The 13,793-nt window shown below is 45.8% G+C and overlaps 6 protein-coding genes across 9 annotated transcripts; 4 read left to right on the top strand and 2 right to left on the bottom strand.

Annotated features, from left to right (window-relative positions):
- The first annotated feature begins 39 nt into the window (after positions 1-39).
- On the top strand, positions 40-1,352 carry LOC6620052 (acylpyruvase FAHD1, mitochondrial). Of its 2 annotated transcripts, XM_032720400.1 has the most exons (5): positions 40-180; positions 303-405; positions 472-568; positions 772-918; positions 974-1,352. In XM_032720400.1, coding segments are annotated over exons 1-5 (690 nt in total). In that variant the 5' UTR covers positions 40-179; the 3' UTR covers positions 1,316-1,352. The 2 variants fall into 2 exon arrangements, with proteins under 2 accessions (XP_032576291.1, XP_002044264.1); XM_002044228.2 differs by lacking the exon at positions 40-180 and having other exon boundaries at positions 192-405.
- LOC6620051 (general odorant-binding protein 68) lies at positions 1,331-2,140 on the bottom strand. Its single transcript, XM_002044227.2, has 4 exons — positions 2,042-2,140; positions 1,851-1,985; positions 1,624-1,780; positions 1,331-1,569 (listed from the first exon to the last, which is right to left on the bottom strand). The coding sequence occupies exons 1-4, from the start codon at positions 2,138-2,140 to the stop codon at positions 1,370-1,372; spliced, it is 591 nt and encodes a 196-aa protein (XP_002044263.1). The 3' UTR covers positions 1,331-1,369.
- A 493-nt stretch (positions 2,141-2,633) lies between these two features.
- Positions 2,634-5,088, top strand: LOC6620050 (little elongation complex subunit 2). Its single transcript, XM_002044226.2, has 2 exons — positions 2,634-2,795; positions 2,854-5,088. The coding sequence occupies exon 2, from the start codon at positions 2,866-2,868 to the stop codon at positions 4,891-4,893; it is 2,028 nt and encodes a 675-aa protein (XP_002044262.1). The 5' UTR covers positions 2,634-2,795; positions 2,854-2,865; the 3' UTR covers positions 4,894-5,088.
- On the bottom strand, positions 5,016-6,267 carry LOC6620049 (putative tRNA (cytidine(32)/guanosine(34)-2'-O)-methyltransferase 2). The gene is made up of 3 exons (XM_002044225.2): positions 6,086-6,267; positions 5,381-6,030; positions 5,016-5,325 (listed from the first exon to the last, which is right to left on the bottom strand). The coding sequence occupies exons 1-3, from the start codon at positions 6,204-6,206 to the stop codon at positions 5,131-5,133; spliced, it is 966 nt and encodes a 321-aa protein (XP_002044261.1). The 5' UTR covers positions 6,207-6,267; the 3' UTR covers positions 5,016-5,130.
- Positions 6,268-6,711: 444 nt separating this feature from the next.
- On the top strand, positions 6,712-11,296 carry LOC6620048 (ubiquitin carboxyl-terminal hydrolase 8). Of its 3 annotated transcripts, XM_002044224.2 has the most exons (8): positions 6,714-6,946; positions 7,010-7,498; positions 7,557-7,719; positions 7,775-8,257; positions 8,313-8,756; positions 9,799-10,029; positions 10,092-10,546; positions 10,603-11,296. In XM_002044224.2, exons 1-8 carry the CDS (start codon positions 6,852-6,854, stop codon positions 10,931-10,933), a joined length of 2,691 nt encoding a protein of 896 aa, XP_002044260.1. In that variant the 5' UTR covers positions 6,714-6,851; the 3' UTR covers positions 10,934-11,296. The 3 variants fall into 3 exon arrangements, with proteins under 3 accessions (XP_032577544.1, XP_002044260.1, XP_032577545.1); XM_032721653.1 differs by lacking the exons at positions 9,799-10,029; positions 10,092-10,546; positions 10,603-11,296 and adding an exon at positions 9,118-9,223 and having other exon boundaries at positions 6,712-6,946; XM_032721654.1 differs by lacking the exons at positions 6,714-6,946; positions 7,010-7,498; positions 7,557-7,719; positions 7,775-8,257; positions 8,313-8,756 and adding an exon at positions 8,767-9,088.
- Positions 11,297-11,939: 643 nt separating this feature from the next.
- On the top strand, positions 11,940-13,480 carry LOC6620047 (solute carrier family 35 member B1 homolog). The gene is made up of 3 exons (XM_002044223.2): positions 11,940-12,144; positions 12,197-12,658; positions 12,800-13,480. The coding sequence occupies exons 1-3, from the start codon at positions 11,940-11,942 to the stop codon at positions 13,150-13,152; spliced, it is 1,020 nt and encodes a 339-aa protein (XP_002044259.1). The 3' UTR covers positions 13,153-13,480.
- Positions 13,481-13,793: the final 313 nt, after the last annotated feature.

Raw genomic sequence — 13,793 nt, 5'->3', positions numbered from 1 at the left:
AATTGTAAAAAGTGTATGGCTACCCAACACACTTTGCCAGATCTGACAACTCTGCACATCCACATCAGCTGATTTCTCGATCGCTCTCTCCGTTTTCTGTTGTTATTTAATTGATAAACTTGTTGCGGGGGGCCACTCTCCAGATAACCCCCCACTTTTAAACTAATAAATATTTCGCAAGTAAGTGCCGTCCAGCTCGCCGAACGCTCACTTTCATTCGACCGCAGAGCTGTTCCAATTCTAATCATTTCCTTGAGCATTCAGCTTCATAATCGAGCAACAAATTTCTTTAAAATTTACAGTGGTGCAACTAACTAAAATCCTCAGGATGGCGTGTCAAAACCAGAATGCCGCCAACTTTTTGAGCAACGGCAAGAAGATTGTGGGGGTGGCTCTCAATTACATGTAACACAGTGCCATAGTAATCTTGGGTCTGCATGGGTAATCCACGAATCCTTTCTTCCGTCGCAGGGACGTTGTGAAGGCCAAGAACGTTCCCGTGCCCAAGGAGCCGCTCGTCTTCCTCAAGCCCACATCTTCGTACCTCCAGGAGGGTCAGCCCATTGTGGTGAGTTCTACAGAGAACTATTTAAGATATCATTAAGATAGTAACAAGATAGCAAACGTCCATAAACATTAGAGCAAACGCCTTTGGACTCTTATAAAAAGATATAAATAAATAACATTTAACAATCCATTTAGAATTGAGTATACTTGTGAATCCATAATTTTAATTAAAAATCTTGTAATTTAAACTTTGTATTCCCCCAGTTACCCAAAGTCTTTACCAAGGTGGCATATGAAGTGGAACTAGGCGTGGTGATTGGAAAGACCTGTAAGAACGTATCCAAGGCAGATGCCATGAGCTATGTGGCAGGATACTGCCTGGCTTTGGATCTAACGGCGCAGTGCAATTTGGTAAGAAGATAGATGCACTCAATCAAGAGCCATTGTAATCAATAATCAATTTCAGGGAGCAGCTCGGGCGGCCGGTCATCCGTGGAGCTTGGGCAAGGGATTTGACACTTCTACGCCCGTGTCCCAGTTCATACCCCTCGAAAAAGTGACGGACCCGCACAACCTGCCGCTTTGGCTCACCGTCAATGGAGACCTTAAGCAAAACGGGTGCACTGCAGACTTAATATTCAAGGTGCCCGACATCATTTCCTACGTGTCCAAGTACATGACCCTAGAGGCCAACGATCTGATCCTTACCGGAACGCCAAATGGTGCCGAAGTGTTCGAGGCAGGCGATGTAATTCAGTGCGGAATGGCCGATCTCGCTAAATTGACCTTCCAAGTGGAGGCTGAATAAATGAAAAAGTTAATGTTGATGCTATATTCGGATATAATTGGATATGTGCAATGGCTATTTCTTCTTATTACTGGCCACATCATCACAGGCAACCAAATATTTCCGCATCGCTGTGCAATCGCTGGTGTTCTTCCATTTGCTGGTCGGGCAGTTGATGTAGACCTGTTCCATGATGCAGGCCAGCAAGGTGGCAGGATAGAAGTCGCAGTCGCCCATCTTGGGCATCCATTCGAACTGCTGCACCCGCTTCCTAGCTACTTAGATTTAACCATTATTAAGTAGAAAAAAACTTTCGTATGCTCACTCACCGTAGTCCGTGCAACTATTGAGTCTCTTCACCATCAGTTGCGACATGTTCGGATCGTTTTTGTAGAGTTGCTGATAGCTCCTCTGCAATGCCTGGGTATTAACAGTGCCATTGCTCAGCAAGAAGCCATTGGTCCTGAAAAAGCACTCCGCAATGCACTAAGGATTATACGTTTCCCATAAGTAAAGCCAGTTTTAAAATGATATCATTTTTTAGAACGATACTAACCGCATGCAAAGCCACCTTATCCGACTTCAGATTGCGCACATCCCCATTTGAATTGGTTGAATTATTGCTCAGCAAGGACTTGCGACACGATTTGATGGCCTTGTCGTTTTTTTGAACATCACAGCATGAGCTCAACTGCCAAATATTAAATTGTAGTAATAAAAACTCGTTTTTATTTGAAGTTTTCATACAAACTTTGGCTGCTTTGCGTGATCGCAGCTTGTATAATTAAAGGATTTCGCACAGGAGGTAAAAACGATTAGAACGAAAAGCAGATTATACACATACATGTTGTGCTTAAAATTTATAATAAAACTGGTACGAAACACAGCTGAGCATGAGTTTTAAAACCACATTTTAATTAACTATAATTTAAAAGTTAATGATGCATAAATAGCTCGCCTAATGCTGTGAAATTAATTAAAATGAGAAGGCACCGAACTAAAGTGCTGTTGACATTTTAGCTTAGTCAGAAACTTGCTTCATGAAATCAAAGCTAAAAGTTGTAACTTTATTGAAAACAGCTGCAAAATAAAGTACGTGGTTTTAGTAGAAAAGTGAGGTAGTGAGGTATAAGAATATTTCAAAATTCATCTATACCCTTGTCCCCCATAGTTTTAGTAAAAGAAGTAATGTTTTTAATAACAGGCTTTCAAAAAAAATAATTGTTTCACCAGAAAATCGTTTTCTTATTTAAAAGAAAGATGATTCGCGGGCAAAGGCTGTGTGACCAGCTATCTGTAGTCTGGATGAAAATTTTCTTGTTATTCCCAATAAAATAATATCGAAGTGCAAACGGCCCCAACATGTTCCTAAATAAACGTTTCCTCATATGTTTTATGTACTTTTCAAAATATGCGTGATTTAAACGGAAATATATAAAAAATTCTGCACTGCGGTTTATCAACCAATGAATAGACTTCGCTTTAGACAAAAGTTCCTCCCGTAAATATAATAATCCAAAAACGTATTTGGAAAAGTAAGTTTTTGAATGTTTTCAAAGGAATCTATTGCCATGGACAAGGATGCGGCGTTGTACGAAGGAAATGTAATATTCCGAAACCAGCCGTCGTACAAGGTGTTTAATAAATCCTTCGAGCACGTGGACGATGCGCTGTACACATTGCTGAACGAGGTGGAGCCAGATGTGCTGCGAATGGAGCTCCAGGAAACGGGCGATGTCTTTAAGTCGTTCGATCGCAACACGGCCTTGAGGGATCCGCGCAACAACGAGGTGCCAGCGAAACCGATTCGCGACCACACCACCGACAGTTCGCTTTACAGCTTTCCCAATCCCCTGGAGCAGTACTCGGAGCTAAATCTTAAGCAGCAGGCCGCCTGCATGCGAGTGCTCCTAGCCTGGCAACGCAGTCAACCCGTCGATGAGCAGGACTTTGTGGTGTGGAAGGCCACGGAAAAGAAGCGATGCAACGAGCAGCAGCGTGTGCAGAAATATATACACGACCACGAGCACGGACGCAAGGAAGTCATCTACGCGCCCATGAAGAGCCTGGTGGCGGTCTACAGGAAGTGGTACGAGCTGGGTGTTAAGAAACTTCAACAAACCCATCCCAACGACTCATATATGACCTTCTCCGGGCTGCCACAGCTGCCCCAGTGCAAGAGTCTCAATTCTCAGACCGCCAGCATAGAGCAGGTGGAGCTGGAGCGGATTGTGGGTCGGGTAAGACTCTGGCCAGATGTGGAGGTCTGCCATGAAGCCTTGCGGACATTAAGACTGCGCTTGGATCGCTACGCGACGAGAGAATCAAGGGAGCCTGTGCAGCTATTGCGGGAGGAAGACAAGGAACTGGAACTCGAAGCTGGCAACGTCTTCGTGCTGCCCCTAGACTCGCTGTTAATGCTCCTTACCACCGGATCCTATATTGACCTGCCCACCGAAATGTTTGTCAGCCTAAGAGAATCGCCAAACAGCAAGCACAAGTGCATGGAGTTCCAGAAGCCATTCCCCGCCCGCAACTGTGGTTGGCATACGAACAGTTTGATCTTGAAGCTGGCTTATGGAGCCTACATTTCACAGCCCGGGCAAGCCAAGTGGCTGGATTTCAACATAAATGGAGAAGTCAAGGAGGTGCCAGATGAGCCTGCCTGTGATAAGTCATCCATCGATCTGCAGATGGTCTACAAGCCTCGCGCAATCGATCAGCAATCATCAGACATTGTAGATGGCAACTGCAATAGCGCCTTGGTTAGTTGGACCCTCAGAAGTAAAGGCGAAGGGGATGAGTGCAGCGATTTTCAAATCTTCAGCACACTATCCATACCAGCAGTTAAGGATTCCAACGGAAAGGAACCACTTGGATGCCACTTCATAAAGCTGGAGAACAAGCCAGACTGCGGTTGCGAAATAATGTCCAAATACGAGTTGATAAGCGCCTGGGTGCAGTTAAAGCTACTGCGGGCGGAAATGGGACACTGCACACGCATCTCGCTCCGGGATTTTGAGCCAATGCTGGAGGAGAAGCTGACGTTAATGTCGCTGGAGCAGCACCTTCATGACTATTATAACACAAGTATGCCGCAGCTACTGTCCAACTTGTGTGAGTTTTTGAAGCTGCTGGACACGGTACCCGCTGGGGATTACCTGCTGCGATACTCACCCAAGTACAAGGATAAGTTCCTTCTGTGCATTGTCACCAAGGAGGCCACGCCCCAGAGTTTTCAGCTGCACCAGCTCCTTACGGAATCCACTCCCAGCGACCAAGCCTTCCTTACGCAAAGCAGCTACCTTCCGATATCGCCCACTATTTGTGGCCGCCTGCACGAGGAGCTCCAGCTACTGCCCTGTGCATTTACAGCAAAGGCCAACGGTCGCTCTGCTCGTCGAAAGGTGGTGTTGCCCATACCAGAGCCCTCTAGACAAGCTCCAGTAAGACGGCAGCCTTTAAAAAAGTGGAGCGAAACCCAAACTCGAGAATTCCGACGCCGATGTAAGGCGGATCAAAAGAAAAGAGCCCGGGCTCGCAAAGTAGCAGCTGCCAATGAAGAAAAGATGGAGCTGGACAAGATTATGACGTTGTAAAAACCGCACTCTGATTGCATAAATTGATTTTAAATAATTATGTAGTTCTTCTATTAAGGATGTAGTTACTAACTGCTACGAAACCAAAAAGTGATCCCCATAATGGATTTAACCGATCGGCGTAAGGATAAATGTTAAGTTTATATTGATATGTATCGGAATAATAAAAATTTAACGTGGTGCTGCACTCACTAATATTCATAACTTTTGATTTTTTAAAGCTGTTATTTACGTTACTCAGACACCTAACTTCTCAGACTTATTATTTCTATTATTCTCATCATTTGCTAACCAATCCTTTAAAATTTCCTCGTCGTGAATAACGCGAATGCCTTCATATTTTATGTTCACTTGGCTCGTTTTCTGCAGGATGTCCTGATAGGCGGCAGTTAAGGGTTGCTGCACTGGCTCTTTGTACACATAGTTCTCGCCCTAAAACAACACATTTTAGTGGTTTTAACCAAAGGAAGATATAGTATAAACATACCAAATCGTATGTACGATCCGAGTCCAACTCGCCCTTGTAGGCAACAAAGGGAACTTGAACCACGGACGGGCTCTCCTTCTTTCTGCCCACCCACGACTCGGGATGATCGTGCCATTCGGTAGTCAGGTTGCAGGGCTTGAAGCCATCGGGCAAACAAAACTTTCGGGCCACCACGAAAGCTTCAATGCTGGAGTTGCGAGAGGCGGAGGGCTTGAATACGCATACGTCCTTAAAGAACCGCTTTAGCTGAGTGTACAACCGACTGGTCCTGTCTGCCCGATAGATCTTGGACACGAAGGAGCCTCCCTCTTCCAGTATGAAGGTGGATATGCTGAGGGCGGAGAGAAGTAGTTCGCCCTGAACGTACGAGTCAAAGTCGTGCATTCCAGTGGAATCGGGAGCGCCATCGCTAACAACAATCTGTGCCTTCTCGCCGCCAAAGAACTCAATTATGGCTTCGGCTGTCGACTCCTTGCTGATGTCCGCCCGCAGTTGCTTGACTCCTTCGATCGGAGCCATTCCCTGCAGGTCTACGGCAATGATCTTAACCTTTTCCCGATCCTCCGGCGTCAGAGGCTCGTACATGCGTTTGGCCAGCACCTGTGACCAGCTGCCGGGAGCGGCACAAAGGTCCACGGCTCGGGTGAGACCTGAAATAAGTGGCCAATTAGAATTGCTCCGAAAAACACGCGGTTGGATCTGCACCTTCTAGCAACTGAAATGTCTCATCCGCCTGAAGCAGTTTGAAAGCACTCCGTGCACGCCATCCCTGCTCCTTGGCCAGGCGGTAGAATATGTCTCGTTTATCCTTCGAAGTCCTGCCCATTTAAAAACTTGCTTTTTAAATAAACAAAAGGGTATCAGCTGTGATACGACGTTCACAGTGCTGTTTGTCCAGCCGTTTTTTTTTTCAACTTTTGCAGTTTATTGGTACAAGAAACATTAAATAGTTTGGAAGTAATAGCACGAATTTATAGTTTAAAAATATATATCATAGATTTTGTGTTAAAATATACTTTTATACTTAAATGGTAGATTAGGAAAAATAATAAATTTTGTTTCAGAAAAGATTTTCTTAGCTCCAAATCCAAAGAAATAGCTACAAAATGTTGTTTAGCTTTAATCTTTATAAGTTACCCAAGTAACAAAATTAGATGTCTTTGTCTTTGTTTGCACCACGTACAAATTTCTATGTTTATTTCACGTACAGCTGAAATATATATCTAGTTTGATTTTTAATTGAATAGCTAAATGGCTAGATTTGCACAAGCGGAAAACAGCTTGCTCTTCTGACAGAGCCATCCGATTTCTTTGTTATCGATAAATTTCATGCAAAATAACAAGTGATTGTGTTGTTGCAGCCCAGCCCGCAGATTGAGAAATTCCTGCTATGAAAACAGGAAAATCGCCGAGATCTCGAGTCCCAAATTCAACGTAGCACCTTGCCCGCCCCGACAACAAAAAAGAAACAATGGCCAAGTTGAAGAAGCTGCACATGAGCTCGAACCTTGATGACCTGGAGAAGATGTCCATCATTCCAGATCTGCGCAGCAAGGGCATGAAAATGTAAGTGGACACCGCGATTTGGTGCTGATGCGGCTGTTTTGATTTACCTGGCATTCTTCGCAGCCTGCTGAACACCGCCCGCAAACTGTACATGACCGCCGAGGAGTACAGACTGGATGGCGACGAGGAACTGGCCTACATCACCTACATGAAGTACTTCAATATGCTGACCGCGATTCACCAAAAATCCGATTACGCCAGCCACAAAACGACGGTGCGCCAGATGCTGGGCGACACCGAGTCGAATCGACGCATTATGGACACGCTGGAGAAGATTATACACTCTCTGCGGCATCGTTATGCTCAGCAGCATCAGGCGCCGGAACCAATCGCTCCCGACCTGGTCAGCAATGGGCGTGCGGGTGTGGACTCGCCGATAACACAGCCAACGCAGTACGCCAGACTTGGGCTGATCACCTGTCAGGATCTGTATCGGCGCATGCAGGAGAAATCGGTCCTAGTTATGGACTGTCGCCCAAGCGCCGACTACGAGGCCTCCCACCTCACGTACTACTGTGCATTTAACGTGCCCGAGGAGTTGATAACGCCAGGGTGAGTGGTCCATTCTAATAAGCTCGCTATTTGGATACTAACTTATTGATCTACACAGAATGTCGGCTGGCAGATTGCAGGCTCGTCTTAGCAGCAGCGCCAAGGCGTCGTGGGCATCGCGTTCCGTCAAGGATTCGGTGGTTCTTATGGACTGGAACACCAAGGATGCCCAACCGGCGACCAACACAGCCATTTCAACCCTGCTCGACATCCTCAAGAACGTGAGTATGGGTGGTATTCAGCCATAGATCACATATAATCATTATTTTGTGGTAGTGGGATCCGGATGTGACGTATCGCGCACCCATTCAAATTGTCGAGGGCGGTTATGAGTACTTCATTATGATGTACCCGACCCACTGCACCAATCCCAGTGTGCAGGCTCCGCAGCAGAACAACAACGACATTGAGACCATCGATGACATCGAGTATCCTTCAATTCACGACATCACCATGAAAGAGGATATTAGTGCGAAGGACTTCAGACCACGTCCAGACTTCAATAGGGCCAACAAGCCAGCGGCCACTCGCGTTAATGAACAGGGAATTTCCCGTCCTTCTCCGCCGGCTAAGCCCATCGCTGAGATCATGCGTGATCAGGCCGAGTTTTTGCAGCGCGCAGAGCAGAACGATGAGCAGTTGGAGAGGGCCTCAAAAATGTGGAAGCGTCAAGCAGCAGAGGGCGATGGTTTGAATGCTACCGAGGACCAAGAGTTGCACTTCAGGATCCTACAGTTGGAGAGCAAGGCCCAGGACTATGTAAGATCAATAAATTACCTTATAAGGTCCGAATAATTGTTTGTTTGTTCCGCAGATCGTGGAAAACAATCGTCTGCGAGAAGAACTAAGTCGCATACAAGAGCTACACAATGTAACGCAGCAGTTGTCACAAAAGGAGGTCGAGGCAACGAGGAATATAGAATCCAAGATCCGCGAACGACAGCGCTTGGACGAGCAGCATGAACTTGAACGTCAGGAGCGGGAGCGCCTTTTGGCGATCGCTCGCGAGACAAAAAAGCATTACAAGTCACCAACAGCTTCGGGACCGCCTTCGCCGGGCAGGAACTTGGAGGACGTACATGTCGTGTCAGACAGCCTGGAGTCCCTGCTCCAGCTAACTGGCGATCCGGATCCTACAATTGCGTCAAACAAGGCGGAAAGACCTACATTCGATCGGGCGATGAAACCGCAGCCGAGGAACGTGGAGAGGACATCGCAACGCGTTCGTGATTTCTCGCCTGTCATTGGTCAGAATGTGGTAAGTATTGCTTGGGTGGTGGTGGTTGACTCACTCACGGCACATAAATATAGCCGCGACACGAGTCAAATCAATAGCCAGCGGGTCACGTTTTGAAGACACCCGCCCAGACGCGCGCCGTGCTTGGTGCGCTTTGTACCCCCACTCTCAGTCGCTCGACGTCCGCACTCAAAGCATGTTCAAACCAAAGAAACGTACAATTGCCACACTGTTAAGCAGGAACAGCATTATACAGGATTCCGCGAATGATTTGTGTAGCGGGCGTGAGGCTCCAGCTGCCAACAGCTCCGCCCACCTACAGCATTTATAGCTCCATCTTTCCGCTGAGACGAGTAATAGCTATAGATTATATTTCCCTCAGTCTCAGAATAGTTAACTATATCCTTGGATGGAGACCACACCTGCTAAAGAAGCGGAAACAGGCGGAGAACCGAGTCCGTGAATTCTACTGGCTGATGGGCAGACAATCTAAGCTACCGACTTCCACTAAGCTCCTTATCTACAAAGCGATCATAAGGCCAATCTGGACGTATGGCATTCAACTGTGGGGCACTGCATCGAAAAGTAACATCAACATTATCCAGACATTCGAAAACAAAACGCTCCGCACAGTCACAAACGCTCACCCTTTCCACGATAATGCCACTATACACGAGGTCCTCAGCTTCCCCTGGGTGAAGGATGAGATTAAGAAAAGCAGCAGGCAGTACATGCAGAGGCTTCAAGACCACCCAAACAACCTGGCACAAGACCTGATGGACACCAGTCAACGCACCAGGAGGCTGCACCGATCACACCCTTTGGACCTCTCTGGGATTAGACACGCAAATTAAATTAAATTATACACATACATTATTATATACTTCATACATACAATATCGACAGTTATTGTATAGTTTCGCAACAATTTATGTAATCAATTAATTCTCTACCGTTAAGTTTAGTCATCAAATTTAATGATTGTCCGCGAAGGACAGTTTTAAATTAATATATCCAAAAAAAAAAAAAAAAAAAAAAAAAATATCCTTGGATAACATTTCAGGGTCGTGGACTGACTGGTTTGAAGAATCTGGGCAACACCTGCTATATGAACAGCATACTGCAGTGCCTGAGCAACACGCCTCAGTTGACCGAGTACTGCATTTCGGACAAATACAAGAATTACATCAGCAGAAGCAACAAGACCAATGGCCAGGTGATCGAGGAGGTGGCTGCACTCATCAAGGAGCTCTGGAATGGACAGTACAAGTGTGTGGCCAGCCGAGACTTGAGGGTATGCAACTGGCATAAAGAAATACCCAAAATTATTTCTAAACTAGGCATATTTCATTGCAGTACGTTGTGGGCCAGTATCAGAAGATCTTCCGCGGCGTTGACCAGCAGGACTCACACGAATTCCTCACCATCCTGATGGACTGGCTGCACTCGGATCTGCAGACCCTACACGTGCCCCGTCAGCGTGAGATGATCAGTGCGTCGGAGAAGGCTTGGCTGGAATTTACCAAGGCGAAGGAGAGCATGATTCTGCATTTATTCTATGGCCAAATGAAGAGCACTGTGAAGTGTGTGGCCTGCCACAAGGAATCGGCCACGTACGAGAGCTTCTCTAATCTCAGCCTGGAGCTGCCGCCCAACTCGAATGTCTGCCAGCTAAACCAGTGCATGGACATGTACTTCAGTGGAGAACGGATCCATGGCTGGAATTGTCCTAGTTGTAAAACCAAAAGAGATGCCATTAAGAAGCTGGATATATCGAAGCTGCCACCTGTGCTGGTGGTGCACCTGAAGCGGTAAGTGATGATGACACTACGCTATGCTTGTTTATAATTTCTTAAATCCCGCATAGGTTCTATGCGGATCCCAGTAACTCCGGGGCGTACATGAAGAAGCAGAACTACCTGCGTTTCCCGCTGGAGAACTTGGACATGAATCCCTACATAGCACGGGCGGAATCGCGGGCGGTAACCCCCAAGACCTACCAGCTGTACGCCGTTTCCAATCACTACGGCACCATGGAAGGCGGCCACTACACGGCCTTTTGCAAGAGCGCCAACTACGGAAAGTGGTTCAAGTTCGACGATCAGGTCGTCTCGGCGTTGGACTCCTCGAACGTGGTTTCTAGCGCTGCGTACATTCTCTTCTACACCTGGCTGCCACCCATGCAGGTGCCGCTGTAGACGCTTTGCCCGGTTCCCTTTCGGTTTTTACCCCCTTCGTTTTAATTGCTTTTTGTTTTTCTCTCATATTATTATAGCTTTTAAGGTCTAGTCGCCACACCCTTTTATTATTTACAAGTTACCGCTTAACTGTTAACTGCTATTTAAGAGGATAATCGCTTGTTTGTTGTTGTCTAGGCTCTTAGAACAGTATTACGCGTGGGCGTATTTTCAATGGGTGCCGGTTGCATTCACTAAAGAACTTCAAGTGCATTACCAGTGTAACAAAGAGAAGCCCGCATATACGCTTGTATATGCGGGACTATAGTTTATTGTATTTTGCAATTATATTTTTAAACCAAATAAACGAAATTCAATTTCTGATAAAAAAAAACATGGGTAGGGTTTTTAGAAAACATTTGGAGAGAGGATTATACTCACTCAACAAATAATATAAAAAATGGGGTTAAAGTTGATATGATTGCCAGATTCTTATTTTACCATGGAAAAGAAATATTTAATTCAACTAATTTTCGCGCCGAAAAGTTCAATTCGCGATATCCGATAAATATATATATTTACTTCAAACTTACGGTCACACTGTAAAACGCCCCCGCTCTTTAGCAAATGCAGTGTTGCCAGCTTTAGCTCTCAATGAATAGCTAGTTGATTTACCAGTAAATACATTTATACTGTTTTAATATATTAAATATGCCTTATTTTCAATTAATAGAGTTATAATTAAAACTTATTTAATAAGATCAAGACATTGATGATTAAAAACAAGAACATAGCTATAAAAGTGCACCTAAAAATTACCAATAAGACAGGTACCTGTCTAATCTGGCTAGTAGACAGCTAAAGCGCCAGCACCGACCACGTATTTGATTGGATTATTTGATATTCAACGCCAAATCACGGCACTGCAGCCGCGACTCCAGAGAATGCCAACTGTTTAGGAGCGTGCATTAAGTCCGATTGAACCAAATCGCAAGTCACACGCCTTAAAAACCGCCATCTGCCCGCCATGAATCTGCCGGAACGCAGCCGTTTTGTGATCTACGCCGTCGGCATCTTCGTATGCTACTTCTTGTACGGAATTGTCCAGGAGAAATTGACGCGGGGCCGCTATGGCGAAGAGGTGCAGACAGACGGATCCGTGGGCGAACGCTTTACCTACGCCTTGGCCCTTGTTTGGGTGCAGTGCCTCTGCAACTATGTGTTTGCCAAGGGTAAGGATTACGTGGACTTGCAACGAATCAATTCTGATCTGTGGTCTTCTAGTGCTGCTGACCATTAGGCCGCAAAAGGAGGACACTACGAACGCGGGCTCCTACGTGGCTTGTTCGCTGACCTATCTGCTGGCCATGGTTTCCACCAATATGGCCATGCGTTGGGTGCCCTATCCCACTGCTGTGGTGGGTAAATCCGCCAAACCCATTCCCGTCATGATCCTGGGCGTGCTGATTGGTCGCAAATCCTACAGCTGGACGCGCTATGCCTGCGTATTGACCATCGTCCTGGGAGTTATTCTCTTTATGTACAAGGAGGGCAAGGTGTCAAATTTGCCGGCTGAGACCACGCTTCTTGGCGAGGTGCTGCTCTTCCTCAGTCTGTCGATGGACGGATTGACTGGAGCCGTTCAGGAGCGCATCCGAGCGGCCAGCGCGCCTTCGGGTCAGCAGATGATGAGGGCCATGAACTTCTGGAGCACCCTAATGCTGGGCGTTGCCATGGTATTTACAGGTGAGTGTTGAAAATACTTTATTTGAGCTAAAAATATTGGCTAAGACTTTTTTATGTAAGCCCCATAACAAAACTTATATGAATAATAAGTTTTTAAAAATGTCCTGGAAAACTATACAAATTGCTTATCATCCTCTTCAGGTGAGGCCAAGGAGTTCATGTACTTCACCATCCGGCATCCCGAGGCGTGGACCCATTTATCGCTGATAGCTGTGTGCGGCGTCCTCGGTCAGTTCTTCATCTTCCTGATGGTGGCCAGCTTTGGACCGCTGGCCTGTTCCGTGGTTACGACGACGCGAAAGTTCTTTACCGTCCTGTGCTCCGTTCTGCTGTTCGGAAACGTCCTGATTGCCCGCCAGTGGCTTGGAGCTGTCCTGGTGTTCGCCGCACTCTTTGTGGACATGCTATACGGCAAGAAGGCGCCACTGGCTACTGCCAAAAAGCCGCCAGTCGAGGGAAAGCTGTCCGAGGAGAAGAAGAAGCTGATTTCGTAGAATTTAATAGATGATTGCATAGCCCTATGTACTGTACATACACAAATGAAGAAGACAATGCTTCCGGCTCGAGCGGCTGCAGCGCCAAAGTTTCCCCATTTCCTAAAACTGCTTATCGTACAAAGGATTCTAGCTATAGCGAACACAGCATTCGATACTTGATCTGCTACCCATAGACCGTCGTTTAAGTTAATTAAATTATTGATATCTATTAGAAAAGGAACAAATATTGTGCAAAAGTTTACACCAGACCTGCGGGTCTCTAACATACAGGATCATTCAATCATTTAATGCTACAATTTATAATTAAAACGTGCTCTTTTATTAATGGTTGTATTATTTATATGAAACTTTGACTCATTAACGCTACTAAGAGGATTCTAACAAAGGAATCTTATGTATGTTCCTTTACTTTAATTAAAAGCGCCTAAATCAGAGCTGCCACCTCACACGAAATGTGAACTACGCTCATAGGCAAAAGTAAGATGCTATGAAACCCGAGTTCCTAGATAAAATATCAATTTCGCAGTAAGATTAAGATTTAAACTTTTGTTAGCTACTATATAAACCTTAATAATATGATTAAGAGAGTACACAAAATAGTTGTATCGATACCTCGAGAAATCAATTGGCAACAATCG

This window comes from Drosophila sechellia, chromosome 3R, assembly GCF_004382195.2.
Source record: "Drosophila sechellia strain sech25 chromosome 3R, ASM438219v1, whole genome shotgun sequence".
Taxonomy (NCBI): Eukaryota; Metazoa; Arthropoda; class Insecta; order Diptera; family Drosophilidae; genus Drosophila; species Drosophila sechellia.
This window is presented reverse-complemented; position numbering and strand designations above follow the sequence as displayed.